Source organism: Rhipicephalus microplus, chromosome 7 (assembly GCF_043290135.1).
Source record: "Rhipicephalus microplus isolate Deutch F79 chromosome 7, USDA_Rmic, whole genome shotgun sequence".
In the NCBI taxonomy this organism is placed as follows: domain Eukaryota; kingdom Metazoa; phylum Arthropoda; class Arachnida; order Ixodida; family Ixodidae; genus Rhipicephalus; species Rhipicephalus microplus.
The window spans coordinates 117038868-117064023 of record NC_134706.1 but is presented as its reverse complement, the minus strand read 5'-3'; the positions used below and the strand labels follow the sequence as shown (position 1 = coordinate 117064023).

The following is a 25156-nucleotide window of genomic DNA, read 5'->3' as shown; positions in this document are numbered from 1 at the left end:
TATAGTGGTTTTGGGACGTTAAACCCCGCATATCAATCAATCAATGATTGTACATATGTAAACATCTTTTTGTATCGATTCTTTTGTATCTGCGTAGGTTGTGTTCCATGTACATATGTAAATATATCTCTACCTAACAATTTTTGGTGTGTCTGTGGATGTTGTGTTTCGTCGCCATGTTGCGTTGAATTGTAATTGATGTTCACTGTTCGTGAAAATAAATTTCTCTAAACACAAGTCTGCGTCTGGCGCTCTTAATCGTACACATTTATTCTAAACACGCAGCTTTTTATAATGCTATGCGCAGAACTTCCTGCCACTCGTTATTCCACAACTCCGGCACAAAGTCTTTCCCCGCACAATCCTTGATTTTGGCTACGGTTCTCTGTAGTTGCTCTTGCGAGAAAGCCTCCTTCCATGATCCAACTTCAGGGCGGCACACCAGGTTGAAAGTTTCGTCTCCCACGTCCGTCTTTTTTAGGGCCGAGTCTGCTAGTGCCGGGCTGCGAAACATCATGGCAACCATTTGATGTGTTTCCATTTGTAGAATAGTCCGCAGAAACTCCGGCGTACAGTGTAGTACGATGTTGGCCAGGAGCCCGTTGTCCTTCTGCAACCTATCGAGAACGAAAAGTGAAAAGCGTGTGCGTGAATAATCTAACAGCCATGCAAGTATGCAGGTTGGTGGTCACCAAGATCAGCGAATGATATTATATTTTACCATCATGGCTTCTCTTAATAAAATTATTAAAGTAATTGTTCTGATTCTGATTCTCGCGCAAGGTAGCAGGTTTTTACATAAATGTAATGTACAATCATGGCAAGACTCAAGACACGTCATTTTCTACTTCTGTTTTTGCGCGAAATATGCACATATGAATAGAAACTTGAGCGTATTTCTAGATGTTCATCTTTGTTCGCAGGAGCACACACGGGACGATGGCGAAGCAAGAGGAGCACAAAGCAGGCAATGTTTTGTGTTCCCCTTTCTTTATTTAGTCGCACCTGTGCGGCTTCAACCAAAAATGATATGCACATACATCGCATATTGTAGCACTAAAGAATTACTAAACGGTCGGTTCAATACTCAAAACATACGTAATGGGCACAGATATACTTGTTCGTGCAAAAACAACACATGCGCAGAGTTTGGTCGCCGCCTGTAGGCATCTGTGTACAGAAACACTGCCACTTAGGGACTGTCTTTTTAGAGGGTGCGATCGGGGTACGAAAAAAATTGAGGCAGCTACGGAGAGGTGGTTTGATTACCGTGGAAATGACGGCACTGACGGCGTTTTCATCCTCCTCGCCTCTACTTTTCTTCCTGACCCCCGGCCACAGAGTGCTGTACAAGATTATGCTTTACTTTACCATCTTCCGGCTCTCCTTTCCTTTATCAGCGTCCCCTTTTCCCATGCCTTGACAAACTATAGTATACATGAATGGTTTTTTACTTCAACATCTTCGCTCCTCATTTCCTTCCATCTCACCTTCAGATTACTCTTTTTCACATGCATGGGGGGAGGAACAGTAATGGCGGCTAAACTACAAGTATCAACTCTACGACATTTTAATATACGCAAATCATTGCTTTATCGAGGCTACCATGTATATTGTACAGTCTATTAAACCACTGTGGGAATAAATAAACACAGACTGCTTACCTTTACATCATTCGTACAAATGAACTCTGTTTGCAGCATTGCGCAAATAAAACTTTCTACACAACCATCACATTCACAAATACCACACAACTTTGTATACCATTGCCGCACATAATGGTGTTTATGGTAATGAGCTGGCCGGCCTTGCCATATTTTCTGCAATTACAAAAGGCTTCTCAAAAACGGTTTAGTTTACCATTACCTTTGTTCACTCAGAACTGCACGCTTCATAAAACGTACAGTGCCATTCCGAGTGGCAACAAACAGGCACTCAGACTGAACTATCGGGGGAATTCCTATGATTCTCAGCATGCCAGATCCTCATCATCATCATCATTATCATCATCATTACCATCATCATCATCATTATTATTATTATGATCCTGACTACATCCACTGCAGAACAAAGGCTTCTCTCATGTTTCGCCTGCAGATGTCTTCTTTACCTCACAATAAGGAATGTCAGCTTCATCTTGTGCATGCTGCTGCCACTTTATACCCGCAGACTTCCCAATCTCATGTGCCCAACTAACTTTTTGTCCCTCCTAACCCGCTTGCCTAGTCTGGAAATCTAGTAAGTTACCCAGAATGACCGGTGGTAATCCTGCCTACGTGCTATGTTTCCGGCCCATGTACATTTCTTCTTCTTGACTTCAACCATGACGTCGTTAACCCCACTTTGTTTCCTGAGCCACTCTGCTATTCTTCTTGTCTCTTAAGGTTACCCCTGTCATTTTCTTTCCATCACTCGCTGCGTCATCCTCAAGTTAAACTGAACCCTCTTCTTAAGCCTCCAGGTTTCGGCTCCGTAAGTACCGGTAAGATACAGCTGTCGTATACCTTCCTTTTGAGGGATAGTGGCAATCTACCAGTCATGATATCAGAATGTTTGCCAAATGTGTTCCACCCCATTTTTCTATCGCTTCGTTCGGCTCCTCGGTTACTACCAGTGCGAAGTAGACGTGCTCGTGTACAACTTCAGGTGCCCTGATGCACATCTGGAAGCGCTGTTCTCTTCTATGGTGGTTGTACATTACTTTTAAGTGTGAATACACTTTATAAGCGACCCCAAACCATCCACCGCCGTCAGCGGCGTCCGCAGTCTTCTCTCTATTTTTAAAAGAAAGAGGACTTGGTGCGCCGCAGCGTGACGCTCTACCGAATAAGCCACGGACGCGACGCTAATATCGGTGTCAGTAACGCACCTTATACCCCCTCCCCTTTGGTCGCTCCTCCGCTCTCCTCGCTCGCTGCAGCTGCGCGTGCACCCCCTCCCTCTCGCGCGCCCGCCTTTTCTGTCAGTCTCCCGTCGAGAGCGGGTCGTGAGGGGGAGTAAAGTTAAAATCCGTTGGCATTCGCCAGTGAGTTAACGTAAACTCCTCCGTGTGATCAAATTGCGATTCTCAGGAACCATTACACCATAAAGGCACCATGGTGTGATTAATAAATATAATAGTGCGAATTAATAAATACCCCTCATAGCATGACCCCGTGTATTTGCACTTAACCATGTTCACCCTCGGGAAAATGCTTGGGAGTTTTCGTTTTATGCAGATTAATTTTAAGACCAAAATTTCTGCTCTCATTGTCTAATTCAGTAATTATAATTTCCAATTTGTCCCCTGAGTTACTCGGAAATGCAATGTCATCGGCTAAGCGCAGGTTACTAAGCTACTCCCCGTTAACTCATTTTCCTAACTCATTCCATCCTAAACATAATCTCCTGTAAGCACGCGGTAAATAGCATTGGGGAGATCGGATTACCATGCCTTACACACTTCTTTATTGGTAATCTGTCACTTTCTTTATGAAGCACTATGATGACAGTTGAACCTCTGTAGATTTCTTCCAGTATGTTTATACAGGCATGGTCGACGCCCTGATTCTGCAGTGCCTGCATGACTGCTGATATCTGTACTGAATCAGATGCCATCTCGTAATCTATGAAGGCTCTGTATAGTGGCTCGAATCATTCTGAGCATTTCTCCGTCACCTTGTTTGTAGTATGAATGAGATCGATCATTGAGCAGCCTGTTCGAAATCCTGCTTGATCCTTTGATTGATTGAATACTAATGTTGTCTTAATCCTCTTAGCAATTACCTTTGGAAATAGCTTGTATGCGACGGAGAGCAAGCTGATGGGACTGTAACTCTTCAAGTCCTTGCCGCACCCTTTCTTATAAATTAAGATGATTTTAGTATTCTTTCAAGGTTCTGGTACCCTCCCCGTCAGAAGACGTGATGTCACTTCAGTTTTTGACAAATAAACAACTTATTCTGTTGTTCACTGGCCATGGTAGCAATGAAGATTATTTATTTCTTACTTCAATAAACAACTCTGTTGAAATAATACATCAAACAACTGTCGATGTGGCAATACGTGTCGACGTATTCACAACTACCCTAACGTTTCTCAATTAGCCCACAGCATAGTTACGAAACGTACCAGTAAAAAAATCTTCTCACTTATGACAATCTCAATTTGCAAGTGTTTAAAAGAACCCGAAAAGCGATTCAGGACTTTTGCTATACGCCTCAAATATCAAAACTTTAACAGCAATGATTGTGTCTCCAAAGCATGAACCTGACCTTTTTGAGCACTCCGTCATACCGCTTTCGGTGAACGTATACGAGTTTCAGCTTAATAAACTACATTCTACATGTCAGTTGACTCGCACGTTTTATATGCCAACTATGGCGAGGCTGTATTCTCGTGAGTTTCTTTGACATAGGCCTGCTTTGTCCAAAGAGTAACACAACCACACTCATTTTCAGCGTTTCTATTATCTACCGTGTTACTCATCTTCATTTTTGTTCAGCTTTACAGGTATTTTAAGCCCATTTCTACTACATTTACATTGACTGCCTTCTTTAGAAAACTATGAGCTTCCTTTCTTTAAAGCGTTTTCATCAAACTGAAATTTCCAAGTTGAGAATCGTAAAGCTTCCCATCAGTCCATCTATCACAAAATGTTCGGCACTCATTGCTATCATATGCCTTCGGCCTCAATTCTTTGCCTGCCAGCTTTCTCTCAAAGTTCCGGTGACTGCGTCGTCGGTGTGCCTCGCCACCATTTTGCCCCTCTTATCTTTGTCAGAATAAAACTAACAATCGATCTGTTTTAGGTACGCAAAGTACTTTTATGAACTCATTCGATAGTTTTCTTACAGAAAAACAAAGTTAGCGGCTCGAACATGCTGCTGACGGAAGCCCTAATTCCTGTACGATCCAGTGCTCGTCAAGTTATAAAAATGATACAAAATGAACAGCTTATGAAAACGCTAAAGACACCATCTAGTAACAAACATAATCGACAGGACGAGACTTAGTAAAATATTCCCATATTTTCTAACTTGCATAGGCATGTAATTCTGTTTTTTATACAACTGATGACTGTTAGCATGCGAAGTTTTTAGTTTTTTTGTTTATCCACAGTTAGTCTTTACTCCTAGTTACGTTTGGAACCTCTACCAGTCCCCAGTAATCTTCATGATTGTCTTTAAACACGTTCTACCATATGGGGGCGCGCGTTGCCGCCGTATAATTTTTAAATAGTTTTCACACGGGAAACAAAGTCAGCCACAGTACCATCTAAGTAGCATCTAGAGTGCCACGCGACGACATTGGCAATAAACCTATTTAGTAGAAGTAGTAAGTCTGCCCAGCAGAAGGCTAAGCAGAAAAAAATATATTCAGATATTTTGGTCTATCTATCTATCAGGTCGCAATAGTTTAAAGGGACACTAAAGAGAAACTAATAGCTGTTTTATATTCATAAACTGTACTCTGAAAACTCTAATGTCATGAGTTTCGCCGTCATAACCTCATTACTAGCGCAGAAAATGAAGGTAGAGTTTACCATTTTTAAATTTGGCGCTTTAATCTACTCTCGTGGCGTAAGAAACTCCACAATGTATTTTCCGTATTTTCGCGACATTGGCTCGATGAAATTTTCGGACTTCGTATGCTAAGTCTATGACAACCACAGAATATAATGTACTTCAATTTTATTGATTAGAAGCTCCGTAGGAACCAGAATCCGCCTTCCGAAATTGATTACGTCACAGTGTTCTTGGCGGGAATCTCAAAGTAACGTCTCTCTCCGCAGTATCTTCCCGCTTGTTTTCTCGCTCACCAAGTTTCGTATCGCGGTGACAGCGGTGTTTTCGGGGTTGTGAAATGGTACTGTACTAACACGCGAAAAAGCTTCTTGCTCTTTAGTGTCCCTTTAACTAGGGTTGTTGTATACGCACCTTTCAGCGTACTTCCCTCCAATAAATTCAGCCAGTTCCAGCGCAGTCGTTGCCGTGTCACGCACCATGTTTTCGTAGGTCGTGAAAAAGACGTTAGGCTCGTTCCGTCTCGCGTAGCCAGAGAGAACGTGCTCGAAATAGCAGCCATTCGTAAGAGCACCTTCGAGAAACATATCCACAAACTGGTCGAATGTCTCCCGCATCGGACAAAGCGGCATCTTCTGGTTCATGACGTACTGGGAGTAGCAGGCGTCCCACGGATTACGAGCAACGTAGACGTACTTGGCCTCGGTGCCGACGGCTATCCTGCCCAGGCGGATGTGCGTCCGGAAGAGCCGCGTTGTAGGCTCCTCTCCCGGCCACTTCCCGCCGCAGTCCTCCAGAAACGGGGCTCTCGAGCTGAACTCGCGTAAGTCTTTCGCGCAGTGCCCGTCGTGTACGATGAGCTGTATCATCTGCTGCATCAACTGCATGCCGCACTTTGGATACGCCACCTCGACGATGTCTCCGGACCGCGGCTGGAACCGAAGCGCCTCCCGCACCTTTTCTGGGTCGCGAAAGAATATGTAGCGTTCCCCGTCGATGTTTTGAAACATGGTTGACAAGCTAGCACCTTCCATGATGTCTGCCCTGTGAAAAGTATACAACATTGATTACGAAAGCTGCGGAGAACTAGCGTGTAATGGGAGCTGGAGTGTGTGAGTCACCCACGAGCCAGTAAGCAAAGTCTCTCACAATCCCGCAAGCAGAACTACAAGAGTAGTTCGGTGGGCCTACGAAAAGCATTCCTTACAAGCAACAACTTGGTCCATAGAGCTTCCTAAAATTAACTTGAGATTACTCTGGCACTGCGGACGTTCAGCGATCATGGGAATGAGAGATAGTACACGGATATTCTTAGCCTTTGCACTTGCGGGCCTGTAACGCAGTTCTGGCTTTTTTATTGCTTTGTTTTGCTTTTGTTTCGAATGAAACAACAAACTTTGTGAACTTTGTAAAATGATTTGAAATGTTGATCCTATATGGTTAGGCTTATGAAGTGCAACTGCTGAACATTTGCTTAATTTAGTTTCTGAAAAAATCAGCTCCACACCGCGCAATGTCAAATGAAGCCAGAAGAATAATTAGGGAGATCCGTGCACTAGCACTATTTCCAAGCGTGCTAAAGCGCCTTGCTTTGCAGCTCCCACAGACACTAGCGCCAGAGTTCTCTAACATAAATTGATAGAAAACTCTATGCCTTGGTTGACCCTTTGGAGCAACAAGAAATCTCATTCAAAGTTGAAACCTGTTCCATGATACATGACATGCGCTACACCACAGTACAATGCGGGAGCCACAGACCATGCAAAATCAATATTATTCATTTGCTCTCACTTTACTTTTTGCTTTTCGAAGAGGTGAAGTGACTTTGCATTTGCGAGCCCTGGTTTGTGGGCCTAAATGAAAGACGAAAAGGTTATTGCTTCCAGTGAAGCAATTGGCGTGGATGATTCGTTACGCATTTCTTGGTACGCGTTCGTGACCCAATGATTAGGGGATAGGACTTCTTTTTCTGCATAGATAACAGAGCTCAAAATCAGTCATTGGGCATACTTGTAACTTGTCGAGGCTAAAGTAAACATTTATGTATAAGTCAACTTTTATGATCGCGGGTTCTGATTTCCATTAGTCGTGCGATGTGCGTCGTTTTGGCATCAGTGTACACCTGCGCTATCTATTACGGGGTAAAAAAGTTGCGAGGACTCTTGAGTTCCGCGATCGAGAGTAGAATGTGATAGCGTAATCGGGCCCGATGCGGATAGCCTTCTCAAGTTGTAGCTGTCACATAAGTGCTTGGATAAAGAGTGTCGGCCCGGGATGGACTCTTACTTGAACCAAACATTTTCGTTATTCATCTTTATTTGCAGCTTCTTTAATTTTTTCGTCACATACAAAATTATAATTTTTCGCTCAAGATCAATGACGCCAGCATTAAAATTCCAGCGAAATGAGAACCTTAGCACTATTGTGATAAATGAGCAATGTATTTTTTCTTGAGTTATTGAGCCCTCTCAGCATAACACCTCATAAGCGACTTTTTTATACATATATGTGTGCCTGAAGGCGCACACAATACCTTCCTGTATACGTGATCAGTCATCACACGACACCTCGGGTATCATAGGTATCCCACGACAGCTGGAGTAAGAAGCAAGGCAATAAACCAGGCTAACATCTCCGATAATTTCCTTTCAATAATGAGTGTCATGTCTCTTTGCTATTCGCTATCTGAAATAGTTTTTGGAGAAGCAGAATGGCACTACTTTCGTTCAACTGCAGCTGCATCATAACTCTGAGTCTCCGCAGTCTCTCCTGTCAACCGATATATGCAACTTGGGTTCCTCCCACCGCTTTTCTTTTTTTCTTTATTTTGTTTGCTTTGCTCATTTCCTATTTAACCTCGAACCGCCATTTTACACGCCAGCCTCAGTATCTCAATAGCCCATTTCTTGTGTGTTTTTTTTTCTTTCTATTTCCTCAGCTGTTTTCTTCTTCCATTATCCACTCTTGAGATTGCGGGAAAGTTGGCCGACCGTACATATGCATACTGCTGAGATGGCAGTTGCCGTGTTGACAAAACCAAGTTACCTTGTAGAAACCATCGCCATTCGAGCAAAAAAAGTTGTCAAGCTAAGGAATAATAATTCCTGTCGACGTACAGTTGGCGTTAGCTGCAGGTACGGAGCTACTACACAGAGACGCTTTACTAGCACAAAGAGGCCCTAATTACCTGGCAGTATCTGTCATAGTTCGGCCGAGGGCACAGTCAAGGACCCCATAAGCTAGAGCTGCCCAAAGAATTCTTATGATTGAGGCAATCTTGCCCCATGATTTAAAGCTGGACAAACGAGTCTTCCCACTGTACACGTTGGGGAGCTCGTAGAGGATGGGGGGGGGGGGGGGGCGTCACATTGTGCTGCATATAGCTTTTCCTAGCCGACGTGACGTCTATACCGTCAGATATGGAATGAATCACTGGCTCTCATTTCTCTGTTAAACTCAACTTAATTAATGAAACGAACAGACTTTGATGCCATGAAAAACATGGAGGACAGAATTACCGGTTCTTGACTGCAACGTAGCAATAAGGACCTCAATGAATCGACAGGGAGGAGGAACAACTTGTGGACACCAAGCCCCCCGCTGTCGTGTTACGTTGTGGAACAGTGTATTGCAGCTGATAAGTGTGTATGGGTGCGACGTATACTGAACACTGCGTTAATACGCAGCGCAACGTGGAAAAGCATTTTGCTGTAGTATACTCCAGCTGCATATGTAATTGTAGGCATACCGTAGCCCTTTAAGCCCTGGATTTTTTATTTTTGTTGGATACACTTTTTGTGCGCGTTTTTCTCGTAATTAGGACCTCAGAAGACCAGAAACAAAAAAATTGAGCGACTGGTACAAGCATTTTTGGATTAATTAACGTAACGTCAAATTAGGTAATTAGGGCCGAGTTAATTGGCAAAAAATGGCTTCTTTTGCTGCCAATCAATGGTGTACACAAAATGAAAACCAACGTCTTACTTTTCAGCCTAATGCTCACTGAAACAGCTTCGGTACGTCGCCCCGAAAATGGCGCTTACCCTCCTCAACTTACGCACCTCGGCTCACGAAAGACCTCGGTCGCGCTTCTTCTTCTTTGTGGCTGCTACCTCAACAAACTTGCCGCAATATTGATGTCAATTGCAGTGGGAATCATTCAAGAACTATGCCTCCAAGAATGAGCAGTATTGGTTATGTTTCCTAGATACTAGGGCAAATGTTGTGCGGTGGTGTCACTTGACATCGCCAGGGCCGAAAGGGGTAGTGGTTGCATTAAGCCAGCTTTTATATCTGTACTGGTACTAGCATAGCAGTCATAACTCATGTGATTTTTGGTGGCACTGCAGCCGTAATTCATACAACGTCGAACAAGGCAGCTAAAATAGCGCTCATGCAAAGAAAAAAATCATTGGAATAATACATGCTATTTAAGTGACCCGCCAGACCGAGTATAAAAGAGCAACACAAAATGGGGCACATAACGCAATGGCCTCCCCACATCCCATAATTTTATCATATAACGCCTGAACATGTTTCAAGTGCAATCACCTATATGCTGTTAAATCTTAAGTAATTCATTGTGAATCTCTAGGAACACTACAAACCTACACACCCATGTTTTTGTCGGTATAAGTCACAGAAGCGTCAAAGGAGTGCATTCGGAACAATTTAAAGAACCACTGTTCTAACATTGGTACTGCAGTAAAGACAAATTTAACGAGAAAACAATATGTAGAGTGCTCTGAAAGATGTCATAGAACTGAACTTTCATTCACGTCAGCACTGAATCAGAAATGTGTGCGTTTTTCACCTATGTTTTGCTATGAGAGCACCACAACAGTTTGAAGCACTTCCTAAAGGTCTCAACGAAAAACAAATATGCCACATTCCTGAGTCATGAACAGCCTACGTGCTCAGCTATAAACAAATAAAGTATATTCACCGAGTATAATATGTGCCATATACCATACAGCCGTAGACTCATAGGCACCGCGCGGCAACCGCACAACCAGCGACAGGCATGCACTTGCTGCTAAACCCTCCTTTCCATTGATTGTGTCATTTGGCCTGCAAAGCCAGCTGCAGGTAGCAAACCACACCGACCGGATGTAAGCCGTCAAACAGGGTGCAAAGGCAGCTGTGTCATTTCAAACTCCGGTGCTCCTCCTGGCTGCACACTCACTATTGCAACATGCAGCGCTCGATTCGCTGCTAGAAGAAGTCGATGTTGTCGAATGTCATATACACATCGCAAAAACGTTGCGCAAAAATAAACAGAAAGTCATGATATCAACCACGTCCCCAGTATGACGAGATTTTGAGGCCGTTATAATTCAACAACGTTGGACGCCACGTGAATACGATTGTCGCAGGGATGTGTTGTACGTGGTTGCACGGCATATCTATATTCTTAGTAGGGTATCTTACACCCTCAATGTTGTGTACTTCATTTCACTGCTTTATAATCACTATTAAGCTGCTCTGCTAAAAAATGTAGACAACGAACACAATAGACGTGAACCAGCGCAAGAGGCTTGTGTTGGTTGTCTAAATTAATGTGCTGAGCAGTTCAATAATGCAATACCAATTTGCACAATCTCACGCTTTATTTGCGTTGTCGCTGGCGTTTATAAATGGGAGAGACCGGCTGTAGCTTCAACGTGTGAATAATACAAACACGCAAAGAACTTTATTAGATTTCTAAGGTACAAGATTAGAACGGGCTCCAAGAGTAGGCACCAAGATAGAACAGGTTCTCCATAACTCCCTCAAAGTCATTTCTAGTTCTCATTTATCACTGCATAACCGATCAGGTTGCGTACTAAATTATGCTCTTTTGAGTTCCACTTTCTTTGTTCTAACAAAGTAGCGAAATGGCGCATGCGATTAGTGAGGCAGCGTACGTCAGTGCACCATCACAACCACGTGCACGCCAGTCAGGCTTCGGTGACTGCACAAGGAATATCACGATCGATTTACGATGTGTGTGTACTGGAATGGATGCGTGTAAGGGTCTGCTTTTCTGCTTTGTTTTGTTTTGCGCGAATTCACTGAACGGATCAAATTTAGCATATATTTGTGTCTTTTCCTATTGAAACCTCAGCCTAAAATACAGCGCTTCTCCTAATTCATTCATTTTTGGGTGCTTCGCCTCGTTTTTTGTGTTCTTTTTCAGCGTGGATGCATGGTAACTTTCCCTACTAACCAACTCTTGCCAATAAAGAATTTCCTTCTGTTAAAGAGATGCTTCTAGGTTTCAGACAAGCACACACCACTATCTAGTTGAGTATGAAGTGCGAATAACTAGAGTAGCACAAACTGTCGGGTGCTAACGTGTGTGTTACTCGTCACGATGACAAAATCTTCTGTGGCCGTCATAGAAATGTACAACATAGCAAGGAGGTCAGAAAGGGCTGGGAGTTGGAGAAGTGATTGGCATATAGCGTCACGCAGGCAGAATTATGTACATCTAGCAAATGCATGACATATTAAAGCAATGGGACGAGTCAGACAAGTAAGAGTGAGAGTGTGAATTGTGGGACGGTGAGGAAACGACAAGGTAGGTGCGTGAGTGTAGAGCATAGTGCAGCTACGTAAGGCGTCACGCAGGCAAAGCCACGTATACCATCATCATGTATAGTGAATTATGGCAAGGGGGGAGATAGTGAATGTGAGGGTGAGTAGGAAAGAAAGGAGGGTGGGAAAGTGTGAATCGCGGGCCATTCGTAGTCAAACATAACGGCGTATAACATAGTTCAGCAAAGAAACGGGAAAGGGTACTGAAGGTGAGGCATTGAGATCAAGCATAAAATGAAGAGCTAAAGTGCAGAACCCAACATATCCTTAACACATAGTACATCAGAAGTGTGGCCTAAGCAAGAGAGAGCTGAGAAGGATGGAAGGGAAAAGCGTAGCATAGCCGTGTACCGTTTAATATAGCAAGAAGGTGGGTATTGGGAGGATGAGAGTTATGAGGGGTGACGGGAGGTAAGAGACATGCCGAGAGTGAAGGCGGGAAAGTAGAGGGCGCCACTGCACCACAACTAAAGGTTTCCCTTCCCGCCATGAGCACCAAACAGCATGCACGTTTGGTACACCAGATGGTGCTAATCTGCGAACACCAGCGTCACCAAAAGGTAGGCGAATCACTACTTTGCACTCTGCGCAGTTTTCACGTTCAGCGATATCCATAAGCTTTTATCACCGAGTTTGCTTTGTTTTTTGGTGGTAGCTTCATCGTATGAAGAAAACTTATGGTACAGAATCAAAGTGTCTTCTCAGACATCAAGTGGTGCATTTCTGTTGCTTCTAATGGTTCTTGTGAAACACGGCGACATTGTAGTACCAGTTGAGACGCTGAAACTAAAGTGATTATTTATTTTAACGTGAAAGTGCTTTATTCCATTGTCTACCACGGCTCTGTGACGTATTTCCGTGACGTTGTAAAGTATTTAATGAGAGTCTGCATGAAAAAAACGAGAATGGAGAGTTCCACACCATAGCGTCGAACCAGCAACCTCGCGCTTTGCAGCACGTGGTGCCGACTACTACACCACAAGAAACCCTTGCGCACCACGTTAGAGCCGAGCAATTTTATACACTAGGTACCGCACACGGTACCTAGATGGCATGACGGGCGCGCGCGTGCTCTAGAAGTCGTCGTGCCGTGCCACCTTGCGCTTCTCTGTGTGCGCGCTCGTCAACATAGCGTGGTCAAAATGCATACAGATCTTACTCGCGTTACAGTGTACTAGAAGGGGGCAGTGGAATGAGGGAGGCGGCCGCGCCGCATCTAGGCTGATTCTCCGGCGGGTGACAGTAGCGGCGGCGCTGTTGTCCAATGGTACTGAAGATCTCAGGAACGTCTGCATTGGGAGCGCGTGCGCCGTAGCCTGCGAAAGTGTGTAATTGCTTGTTTTAGTGCGTTTAATGCGTTTCTGAGCCTTTATGAGTCAACTCACCTTCTACGCTTCATGGTGCACTATAGGAAATATGCAGGCACGCCGAAATTGCGTCGATACATTCCCTGTTTCAAGAACCTGCCGACACACACACACACACACACACACACACACACACACACACACACACACACACACACACACACACACACACACGCACGCACACACACACACACACACGCACGCACGCACACACACACACACACACACACACACACACACACACACACACACACACACACAGAAAATGCCAATCGGAATTTGCAGGGATCTACCTAGCTACTCACTCAAGCAGCGCTTTGAGCGGCGTTACATCGTAAGCGGCTGCTGGCGAACTATAAAGAGAGGAGAAATATCAAAACTGCGTTTAAATTATGCACTCATTTTGTCAGCAGTCTCTACGATATGCAGAGTGCAGTGTTCTTGATATTAGCCTACATGTGCTCGATTGTTTTACGAGAAACTAGAATATAAGTAACGCTGTCACAACATTTAAATCGGTGATGACTCAGTTTTATCGCGCCAGTCTTGCGGAAGATAATAAGTATTGCTTTCTGAAAGACTTATTACATATTGACCATATTAGAACAACGCACAAACATATTGAGAAGTGTCAATTGTGTATATAGCCTATCTTTTAATTTGCGTAAATAATTGTAACCAGCTCTCATTTTCTATGGAGAGCTTAAATTGTGCTGCTTTCCAAATGATTTATTGGCGTAAGGCCATTGCAAGCCAGCAAGTTTATGACGAAGCTTTGTATTATAAGTGTAGTTCTATTATTAGGTGTCAAAAGTGTAGGCAGGCAGTGGTGCATCTTGTTTTGAGAAATTTAACTTGTATATGTACACAGTAAACACACACACACACACAAGTACATGCATTTAAGTCACACGTCACCTTCCCATTAACAATATCTATGCAACGCTCCTTAGCACAGCTACCATTGGTGCATTTCTCGTTCGATAACGTTCGATTTGAACTAGTTTTAAAACGTCATACTGCCAAAAAAGGTGTAATTTACAGTGCAGAATCATACAGAGACATGCTATATTCGGCTTCGCCAACTGTAAACCTTCGGCGCTAGACTATATAGCACCCAGAATTTCTTTTTGGAGGGGGGAGGGGGGTGCAGCCGAACGACTAACTTTGGCAATCGGTATTCACTGTGAATGCGTGTAAATACCTTAGTATACCTTCGAAAGTTAAATTACGAAAAATATATTGTCGTGTAGGGGGTTCAGATTCCTTTCCTTTCCCCTCTCTTCTAACAACCTCCTGGTTCTGCGAGCATTTGAAACGGCATTTTTTTTAATCTCACAGCTTTTTCAGCGCAGCTAACTTCCAATAAATCAGCTCAGTTTTTCTGTTTAGTGTAGACGCCTAACCAACGAAGAAAGAGTTAAAACAAAACAAATAATTTTAAGACACACCTTTGTGAATTATTTTTGATCTTTCACAAGGGCTTTTATGGGGCTCAAATTACATAGATTGGCATGTCGTACTTCAAGGGCTATGGCATCATGTGCTAGACATGAATCATGGGCAGGTACGAAGAAATAAGCATCAAGAAAGTGCGACGGAAGAGCCAATGCGCATAGCAGTTCCGCCACATGGCACGCGGTTCTTTCAGTGGATGGATGGATTGGATACATTGATATGGCTGTACCCTTTAGATCGGGCGGTGGCTAGCGCCACCAAGCCGTAATACTTAAAGAACCAAAAACTAGATTTATTTTTTTTTCATTAAACTAGCGTCGTTGATGACTCGTTCTTTGCACTGATTGGTTTAATTTTCCCTCGTACCTCTACATTAGCCACCAATCAGATAACCTCCTTCTAGTTTATTCTACCCGCTTAAAGTCTATTTTGCCCTCCCTGTCCCTAAACCTCAGTGTTTTGAAAAACTGTGCGATATCATTCTGAACTATAGGGTGAACCCTTTTACAGGACATTATCAAGTGTTTGGTAGTTTCCTCTTCCTCTCCACACACACTGCATACCGTGTCTACCCCTTCGTACTTGGCCCGATATGTCTTGGTTCGCAATACTCCAGTTCTGACCTCAAACAGTAGAGAACTACCCCGAGTGTTATCATAGATCGTTTCCTTGGCAATTTGCTGCTTAAATGTTCGATAGATCTCCAGTGCGGACTTCTTAATCAAATCAATTCTCCACATAACGGTCTCAGCTTCCTTCACCTTCTTCTTAACCGATAATTTTTTTTGGTTTCGTCCCCTGCTGTTTTCCAAGTGTTTACCAGTCAATTTTCTGGTTCGCTTCCTCCATCTTGTATCGGCACTCTTCATGTACAAGTAGCTGAATACCTTCCTAGCCCAACGCTCCTCCCCCAATTCTCTCAATCGCTTCTCAAACTTTATCTTGCTGCTAGCTTCCCTGCCCTCAAATGATGTCCATCCCATATCACCTTGTTCTCCCTGATTTGGTGTATTCCCGTGAGCTCCTAAGGCATCCTACCTCTTCCACGTTGCTTAATATCTAATCTTGCTTGAACTTCTGATCTAATGCATAAAACCGCATTGCCGAACGTCAGACCAGAAACCATGACCTCTTTCTATATTCCTCTCACAACATCATACCTATGGTAATTCCACAGTGCCCTGTTTTCATCACCGCTGCATTTCTTTTACCTTTATTCGTCACGTATATTTCGTGTTCCTTTAGGTACTCGGCCCCATTGCTTATTCATATGCCAAGCTATTTGTATTTATCTGTTATTTCTAGCGGGACCTCCAGTATTCTAAGCTCACTACATTCATTAACATTAAAAATCATGACTGCATACTTTTCCTTACTGAATCTGAACTCTAACCTATCTCCCTCGTTACCGCAGATGTCCATTAATCTCTGCAAATTTCACTTGTTGTCGACCATTAGCACTATATCATCTGCGTACATCACTGCTGGTAGCACCTGTTTAATGAGTTTTCCTTGTTTGACGTAAGAGAGGTTGAAGCCCAGTCCACTTCCCTCTAATTTGGCCTCTAATCCTTGTAGGTACATCATGAATAACAAGGGTGACAGAGTACACCCCTGCCAAAGCCCCCGTTTTACCTCTGCAGGCTTGGATACCTGTTTTTCCCACGTTATAACTACCTTGTTACCATTATAGATATACTTTAAAAGATTAGTTACTCCATCTTCCACGCTTAGTGTGTCCAGTATTCCCCACACGTCCTTTTGAACCACGCTATCGTACGCTTCCTTGATATCCAAAAATGCTAGCAACAGGGGCCTCTGTTCCTTTTCTGCTATTTCGATGCACTGCGTCAGTGAGTACAAATTGTCTTCCAACCTCCTGTATTTCCGAAACCCATTCTGCAGTTCCTCCAGCACTCCTTCATCCTCTATCCATGCTTTCAGTCTTTCTTTTATAATCTGCATCGTCAGCCTGTAAGCCACTGATGTCACCATAATAGGACGGTAGATGTTTATCTCAGCTTTGTCCCCTTTTACTTTAAAGATCATGCTCATCCTGCTAAGTTTCAATCCATTGGGCACTTTACCATCGATTATTATTTTGCTAACTGCCTCTCTCAAAGCCTACATATACTTGTGACCTAATGTCTTTATCAGCATAATTGGAATGCCATCTGGGCCTGTTGATGTACTTCTAGGAAACCTCTTCTCAGCCCTTTCCCACTCTCGTTGTGAAAATGGAGCCATTGCGCCACTTGATTTATCCTTGTCTATTGTGGTGTATAAAACACTTCTTTGTTGACATTTTCCTGTCACCCTTGTTCTTATATATTCAATAGCTTCGTCCCCTTCTAGCCTAGCACCTTGAGCTGTAGTTATGAACCTCTGCTCTAGGCTCGTCTCATTTCTTAGGGAGTTTAGATGGTTCCAAAATTTTGCAGCTGCCTTTCTATCTTTTTTCTGTACTTCTGCCGACCACTAAGCTCCCTTTCTTCTAATCGTTTCATTCATCAGAAGGCATGCATCCCTTCTACAGCTTAGAAAGATTTCCTATTATCTTTCAACATCATCTGTCGGTTCACCCCGCTGCTTAGCATATCTGTGTTCCCTAGAGGCTTCCTGACGTTTTGCTATGGCTCTCTTAACTTCCTGATCCCACCAACTTTTGGGTTTGTGTCTTCTTTCGGGGTAACTTGTGACGTGCCTTAGCAAGCTCTAGCTGAAACAGTCTAATTAGATTCGTGTATGTCCACACTGTTTTATTATCCGCAGGGATTACTTTCTCGATTTGTTTAGTAGCTATTTCTATTTGCCTTTCTGAATAAATATTTCCCTGTAGTTGCTCATCTTCTCTCCTTCCCACTTTCGCTGCTCTTCCAAACCTTAGCCTGATACGTTTTTGATCACTCTCCAGACTTCTGAAGCCACATTCGTCTATGTGCATTCCCCTGAGCTTATCATACATCATATGAGACATCGGGGCGTAATCTATCGTCGACTGCAGCCTTCCAACCTTCAATGTTATTTGCCCTTCACACTTCTCGGTACTGTTGCAAATGATCAAATCATGCCGTTCACACATATCAATGATCATTTTCCCTGTTGGGTCAGTATACCCATCTATATCTTCTATGTGCGCATTCATATCTTCTAGTATAATTATCTCGCACTCTCCTCCTAACTCCTCAATGTCCTTTGATATTGACTCTACCATTGCCTGATTTTCCTCTCTGGCCTTTGCTCCTGTCCATAAGTACCTCAAACCAAAGAGTGTCATTTGCCCTGCCACTTTCCCTTTTATCCATAAATGTTCCTTGCACTCCTGCTTGACCCTTTGCCAGTCTGTACATTTATGAATGAATGCCCCAATACCACGCCCCTTTCTGCTGCCTTCTGTTCTATTACAATATTCCCACGCGTAGTCCGGATTGTTTGGAGGTTCTTCCAAGTGCCTAAATTGTGTTTCTACAAAACCGTATACCATCGGCCTCTCCTCCCTCAGCTGTTCTTCTATCTCTTCCCACTTCAGGCTGTTCCTGCCACCCTGCATGTTAACATACCCTATGTCTGAATTGGCTCGGCCCTCGTGGCTACGTCTATTTCTGCCCCCCCCCCCTCTGCCTACCTTAGATACTGGTGTGATTTTGGAATCGTATTTGTCCATACCACCAGTCAAAAATTCTCCCTGGTTGTTTTCCTCGTTACTAGCTATCCTGGACCCCGAAGGGCCCGCGTGCCCCCAGAAAAGCTACTGCGCGTCCTTCAAGTCGCCAGCCCACCTCATGACCTAGCCGCCCATCGAAGTGAATTCTGTCTCGTTGAAAACCACCCCACCTATGCACCTCTCCGTTTATTTGCACCACCTCAAAGCTTTTCTCTCGACTCATCCGCCATATTTCTTGGTTTGCGTTGACAACCGATCTTTGTATTTTGTCGTCACGCACCGGTAACTCCGGTATTGTGCATATCACTACCTGTACCTGAGGAGATGTGGTGTGCATGTCATCGACCCCTTTCTCCAGTGTGCTCGCTAGTCCTGCTGTATCTTCATTTAGGACATCGTTTAAACCGCCTTAAATTATCACGAGGTTTTGTCTATCAGCTGCAGTTTTGAGTTTCGCGCTCGCTTGCCTCATGACTGCTTCCAGCTTGCGCCCTGGGAACGCCCCTACTGCAACCGTCTTGTCACCTGTTACCCTTTCTCTGATTGCTTCTGTGCATCGATTTATATTCGAGTCCCCGGCGATTATCACTTGTTGTGATTTTTCAGCTGGAGCGCCCTTCACCTAGGGGTTACTTGCACCTGTGACGCCGGCTGCTTTGTCCCCTCCCAGCCCCACCACTACTTCGCTGAAGCTGGGCCTTGCGACAATTGTACCGGCTGAACCTGTTTTTCCCAAGCTTGCTTGCTCTTTTTTCTCCGCTGTTCTGGTTGCCGGTTCCCTACTGTTCTCTCCGTAGGCTTCTCCTTTGTTCACCTTGGCTAGTGCTTCCTCGGCGGACTTCACCCTTTCTCCCATTGCCCTCGTTTTCTCTTGTTCTGTCTCCAACGCAGTCTCCAGCTCGGTGATTCCCATCAGCAGCTGACTCTGGGCAACTATCACTTTCTCCATTTTTTCTCGACCTCACATTACCTACACTTCGCGCCAGCCTCTTCTCCATTCGCCTCTGCACTTGGGTTCATTTTGAAACCCACCGCGCATCCTGAACATTTTACAGTACTAATCGACAGCAGCACCACCGCAATGGCCAACGCGGAAAAGATCAGGCGGCGAAGCGCGGTCACGCCACTCAACACTCTTCTAGTACACTCAACTGGCGTGGTGGCTCACGCACGCGCGCGCTTTTATCTCGGGATTCGGGCGCTTTGCAACACTTGTGCTTCCACCGCAAGTTTCCTTTGAAATTACAGTAGTGAGCATGAAGGTCCATTCGCTCGCTGCCGCGGTCCCGTTTACGAAAGAAGCGCGCTGCTCAAACGAGAAGTAAAAAAAAATGACAGTTGTTTGTCCGCGCTCAACCTGTTTATGCTAATTTCGTGCGTGCTTTCTGCTTAAGTTGTGCGCTGCAAGTTGGGAGCTGCTTGCGTGACATTGCAATTTGTTACTGCAGCCTTTATTCCTTCACCCTTGTGGGAAAAGAATGCAAAACAAATGCTCAACTACATGTGTGAGGGCACGTTTCACTTCCGTGTTTTACCGATTCCTAAAAAGAGATAACAACCACGCTTTCTTTTTAATGAAGAAACCAAATTTTGCTTCGATTCAAACGACACATCAATGTGAGTTTTTGTATAGGACATATTGTATGAGCATGTGAAAATCAGTCGGCAGATGTACGTTCTAGTCTTAAAGGAAAGAAGGCTGATGAAGGGATCTTATTTGAATCCCTGTGAATCTTTGATGAAGCAGGTAGTCGGCCTTACCGACTGAGCAGGTTCTGTCCTTTTGTGTACATCTAAATCATGGAGTAGATACTACAGAACTCATGGGTTCAAATAAGACATCAATTTTTATTAGTATGAAAACTGGTATGCACAATTAATGCGAGATAACCACGTAATTTCGCGACAAATGTGGTCTCTTAAGATAATGTTGGCGCTGATGTATCCAATGGCGTTCGTATCAAAATTACGTCGATATTACTGGAACTGAAGACGGCGGAAACGAAAATATGTGTGCTATTTAGCCCTACATTGTCCTCCTTTAGTCCATTAGTACAGTGCGCATACATTTCTCGCTATGTCTCGAACACCACGTGAGCTTCGCAGTGCGTGCTCACCATGGCAGTATGGCCCCAACAGAGCGGGTGTCAGAACGCCCTGCCAACGCAATCCATTCAGGTATCTGGAATTGGCGAGGTGAACAGTTGATAATTACATTGCATGCTGTACTGCGAGACCATGCTGTTATCAGCTGATGTTTAAATAGTCATTATTATCGTATCTCGCTAAATCACGCTTTTCACGACAAAGCTCCTGCAGTTTATGTGCGTCTTTTAGAACAGCTTGTTTTGTGCTGATGTTTTCTTTTGATTTTTTGGGGCTTTCATGCATACTGTGAGCTAAGCCTTGGGGTAATATCTACGTATTCTCAACACACTAACAAATGGTTAGAATATACCGACAGCCACTACACTGATTATGTATGAATCATCCTCTTCGAGCCATTTCTCACCAGGGACAATATGAGATGTCTGAATCGCAAGCCGTGTCTGCACAGCTGGAGGCACTGGTGCCAAATCGAATAAAGGAGATGAGAGTGAATAACCGCATGAACATCGTAACGATTTACGTCAATCACACGACTGCGCAAGACACATTGCACGAAGTTACAGACTTTGATGCGGAAGTTCATTCTCGTGTACCGTTGGGCCAGGAAATGAGCACTGGGGCAATACGTATATGATGTTAGTCAAGTCATTACCAACACCAACCTACCCGTCACAATCAAACCAGCGTTAGGAGATAGCATTATTGCAGGTCTATGTCATATCGGGACGTCACGATGTGTAAGGATTATATTTAGGGGTGAATCACTCCCGTCACGCATAAAATTGGCCACTTTTGAGACGCAGTTCGTCCTTTTGTACCGCAACTGCTTCAGTGCTGAAAGTGCATGAAGTTATTTATGACACGTGAGTAGTGTGAGTTGTTCGCGCTCGATGCACTGGATCCCGTGGCCAACGCTGCACCAAAGGCTCCGGAACATGTCCCTCACGAAGCATGTCCAAAACCACGTCCACCTCTTCCACTAATGCCAAGCGCTGTCCAGTGTAACGACGAGGAAGCTTCTCCAGAAATGAAGCTGACATTTCATTCCTACACCCCAGATCAAACGCAGCCCAGGCTAGAGAAACTACGCTTCTACAAGCAATGCAGTGTATGATTGGCCTGAGCTCCCCAAGCCACACGCCCCTGATGAGTGGCATCATAATCCGACAATAAGGGACAGTACATCGGTGCCTCATAAACTCGCGGACGAAGACAGACAAGTTGTCGGCACGGTCAGCACCTGAGTGCTATTCGCGTGAGCAAGATGAAGACACCGTCAGCTCGAAGCTTGCTGCAACTGCTTGGCGCCAACAATCCAATACTCGCAAGCTTTCAGAAGTCTGTTGCTTAAGAACACTAGCAGCACCACCACAGAGGTTGTGACAGGGCCGTCAGGCTAGACCTGCTGGTACCCACGTGGGAGTAGCCTGGTGACGCGTGGCAACCTCAGCGTCTGCACTGGACCATAATAAAGTTGTTCCCACTCACTCACTCACCACGCATACAAGTTGCGTAAGGCAACAAATGTGCTGCTCTAAATGAAGCCACGGGACAGCCTCATGATCTGTTATGTTGCGCCAGAACTGCCGTTACGTCGACGGCATGGGTTACATTTCTTTCCTTCTCTCTCTCTAAATTTTATTCCCCTCGCTCCGCTTGCCAGTTTAAAGTAGCGTACTGGGTTAACCTCCCTGCCTTTCTTTCATCCTTATTCTCTCTGCAGATAAAACTTAGAACAGCCTTCGTAGCAGTTTCTGACACTGTTTGCTTAAACACTTCTGACAAAATTCAACTTTCAGGAAGTAAGTTCGTCCGGTGCCTGCCAGCATTCACAAAATGTATGGAATAAAGTTTGGCGCTCTTCGCAGCGCTCTTGGCAGCATAGGAGATTGTGCACAAAACGCACAATCTCCTATGCTAAAACACAGCAAAAAAAAAGAAAGAGTGCTGACTTTATTCACTGCATTCCTTTTTCATACAGGCCGAATCTTGCGTCTGGCGCTCCTTGACAAGCATTGGACACGTCGACAGGTATTGTGGAGCATATGACGCGTTATTCGGCCTTGTGGGGCATCCGATGTGTAATCGGAAGGTTGTGGGTTGAAAGTTCACTGACGGAAACGGTGATTTTGCGTTCACTATAATTTATTTTATTATCACACTGCGGTTGAGAAACCAACCAATTTCTTCTCAGTGATTTACCTGCAGTTTTTGAACTGTCTGTCGATTTCAGTAGTTCGAAACGTTACGTTAGGTCAATTACGACTCTATTTCCGCATCATCAGACAAAGCTACGAAACAAAGCGCAATCGCAGAAATAAAAAAGACACTCGCCTAGTTGGAAGGACAATAAACGTGCCTCCTATGAGAAGAGTGACGACTTGATTATTTGAATAAACTCCCCTTGCCTCACGAGATTTCTTCGGACCTTGTACTTTATAAACAAGGCAGATGAGTCTCAAACGTAAATTTTAATGTCGTTTCTTCCTTAAGCCAGACTGCGCAACCCCACGAACACAACGTAAGTGCAACTCACGCTGACAGATCCGAAAGCAAGGGTACTCACCTTTTTGCGTATACTACAGCAGGTGATATCGCAACACTGTCTCCAAGATCACCACTGCGACACAAAAAGCCGCTCGAAAGCTCACTTTTACGTTCGAACACCAAAAGCAGAGGCTGCCGGCATTGACACACAGAAATGGCTGTCCTTCCATAGCTCGTCTCTCCTCCGTTCGTGGCGGCGCTGGTGAACCAACTCCTGCAATCATTCTTGACAAATGTTCGACTTCACTTACAAGAAATTTTATCTGCCTTGAAGGCAGCATAGTAAAAAAGAAGAGACTATATTTATTTTATTCGCATATCTCTCTTTCTTTGTTGCTGGCGCCGTGAAAATATTAGACGCAAAAGCTTGTAAGGTGGGGATGTTTGGAGGCGTTGTAAAGCGTGCGAGGAGTGGGATTTGGCGTAGGAGTTCCTACGCTTATCGCTCGCTGACGTCTCCTTATCTTTCCTTTCCTTCGCGTATCAGGGTGTCAGACTGTGCTTCCACACGCGTGCCTCCAAAAGCGACGTTGCCACTACCTTTTTCATGCAGTCTTGGCGTGCTCGCGTGTAGTTTTCCGCATTTTGGGACTTGTTGTGTTAAATTACGGAACCATGGGGAAACTACAGCTGCCGGGTACGCAGAAGATTGCAGACGATTCGCCCGTTCCCGGACAACCGAGGACCGAGGCCACCAGAAGCTACGGCATGACACCGACCGACATCTGTCTACTTTCACGACTGTTGCTCTTGTTTGGCTCTGGATTTCACCGAGTACTCCTGGCCTTTCCTCGACATTACTGGCACGATACCACGGACCCTACCAAATTCTCGCCCGTACGTCACCAGTCAACTATGAGATTGAGCCTTATTCCATACTTTTTTGATGAATATTTCACGGTAAATAGTAAACAAATAGCATACATAACGTTTTAGAGGGAAACGTGTGAACCCCGTGCCTGAAATGTTAGTTTATCTCTCCTAGTTCTATAGGTGCGACGAGAAGCGCAACTCGCCGGCTCTGACTCTGAGGCATTGTGCACGCTCCTATAGGCCACATTAGCCAGGCCAAAGTGGCCTGTGGAACCCCACTCATTAAGGTAATGACCTCTTATTATAAACTATTAATAATAAAATTCTTCTTTGTTGGTTTCTTCGTTACAGAAACGTGTCACAGGTGATGTGCTTAATGGATAAGTCATCTGCCTCAGTTGTAACATTCAACAGCACAGCTACATTTACTTTTTCTGAGGACGCAACAACAGCATTCATACTGCTTCAGTTTCTTCGATTTTTCTCTTACTTCAATAATTCTACTCCCTTGCACGAACATAGTAACTGTATTGTGCTTATTGAATGCCCTATTTTGATTGGGTGCACTCGAAATGGTGAAAGAATTTTGTAATTTTGTCAACTGAACAAAGTAGAAGACATAATTACAAATTAAGTTTCGAGAAATTGACCGCTTACCATGTTTTCATGCTCGCGTCATATTGCCACGTGGTTGCGACGTTAAAGGAAGCATAACCCAATCGGTAGAAATGAAACGCTTTAAAGGGTGAAGACGTACCCAGCAAAAGCAGCACATTTAAAAGGTGTTGTAGGATGCAAGCTCTGACACCGGCCGTAGGTAATTTCATCAGCGGTAAGACGGGTAAGATTTAAGCATGTGGAATCATATTCATGCGCTATCACTAGAATCCACGTTATTTTTAACCAAAACTATTTTGTTTGTCTTCATATGCGTATTTTTTTAAATGCTTGACTAATATGGCTCGCTCCATCATATTCCACTGCTGCCTGCGTAAGGCGATGGTTAGGCTGATTGTATTTCACCCGTCCCCAAATCAATGCATTAGAAATAGCTTGTCTAGCGCAACCGCTTTAATATGTTGTCTATTCACTAGGGAGTGTACAAGTCCTTGTTA

General features: G+C 44.2%; 1 protein-coding gene across 1 annotated transcript in view; it reads right to left on the bottom strand.

Moving 5' to 3' along the window:
• Positions 1-240: 240 nt before the first annotated feature.
• LOC119186815 (sulfotransferase ssu-1-like) overlaps positions 241-25156 on the bottom strand; it is a 41551-nt gene continuing 16635 nt past the window's right edge. The window contains exons 2-3 of the mRNA XM_075869597.1: positions 5919-6548; positions 241-617 (exon numbers count right to left, since the gene is read on the bottom strand). Of these exons, the coding sequence (XP_075725712.1) occupies positions 290-617; positions 5919-6538 (948 nt within the window). The 5' untranslated portion in view covers positions 6539-6548 and the 3' untranslated portion in view covers positions 241-289. The remainder of the gene's footprint in view (positions 618-5918; positions 6549-25156) is intronic.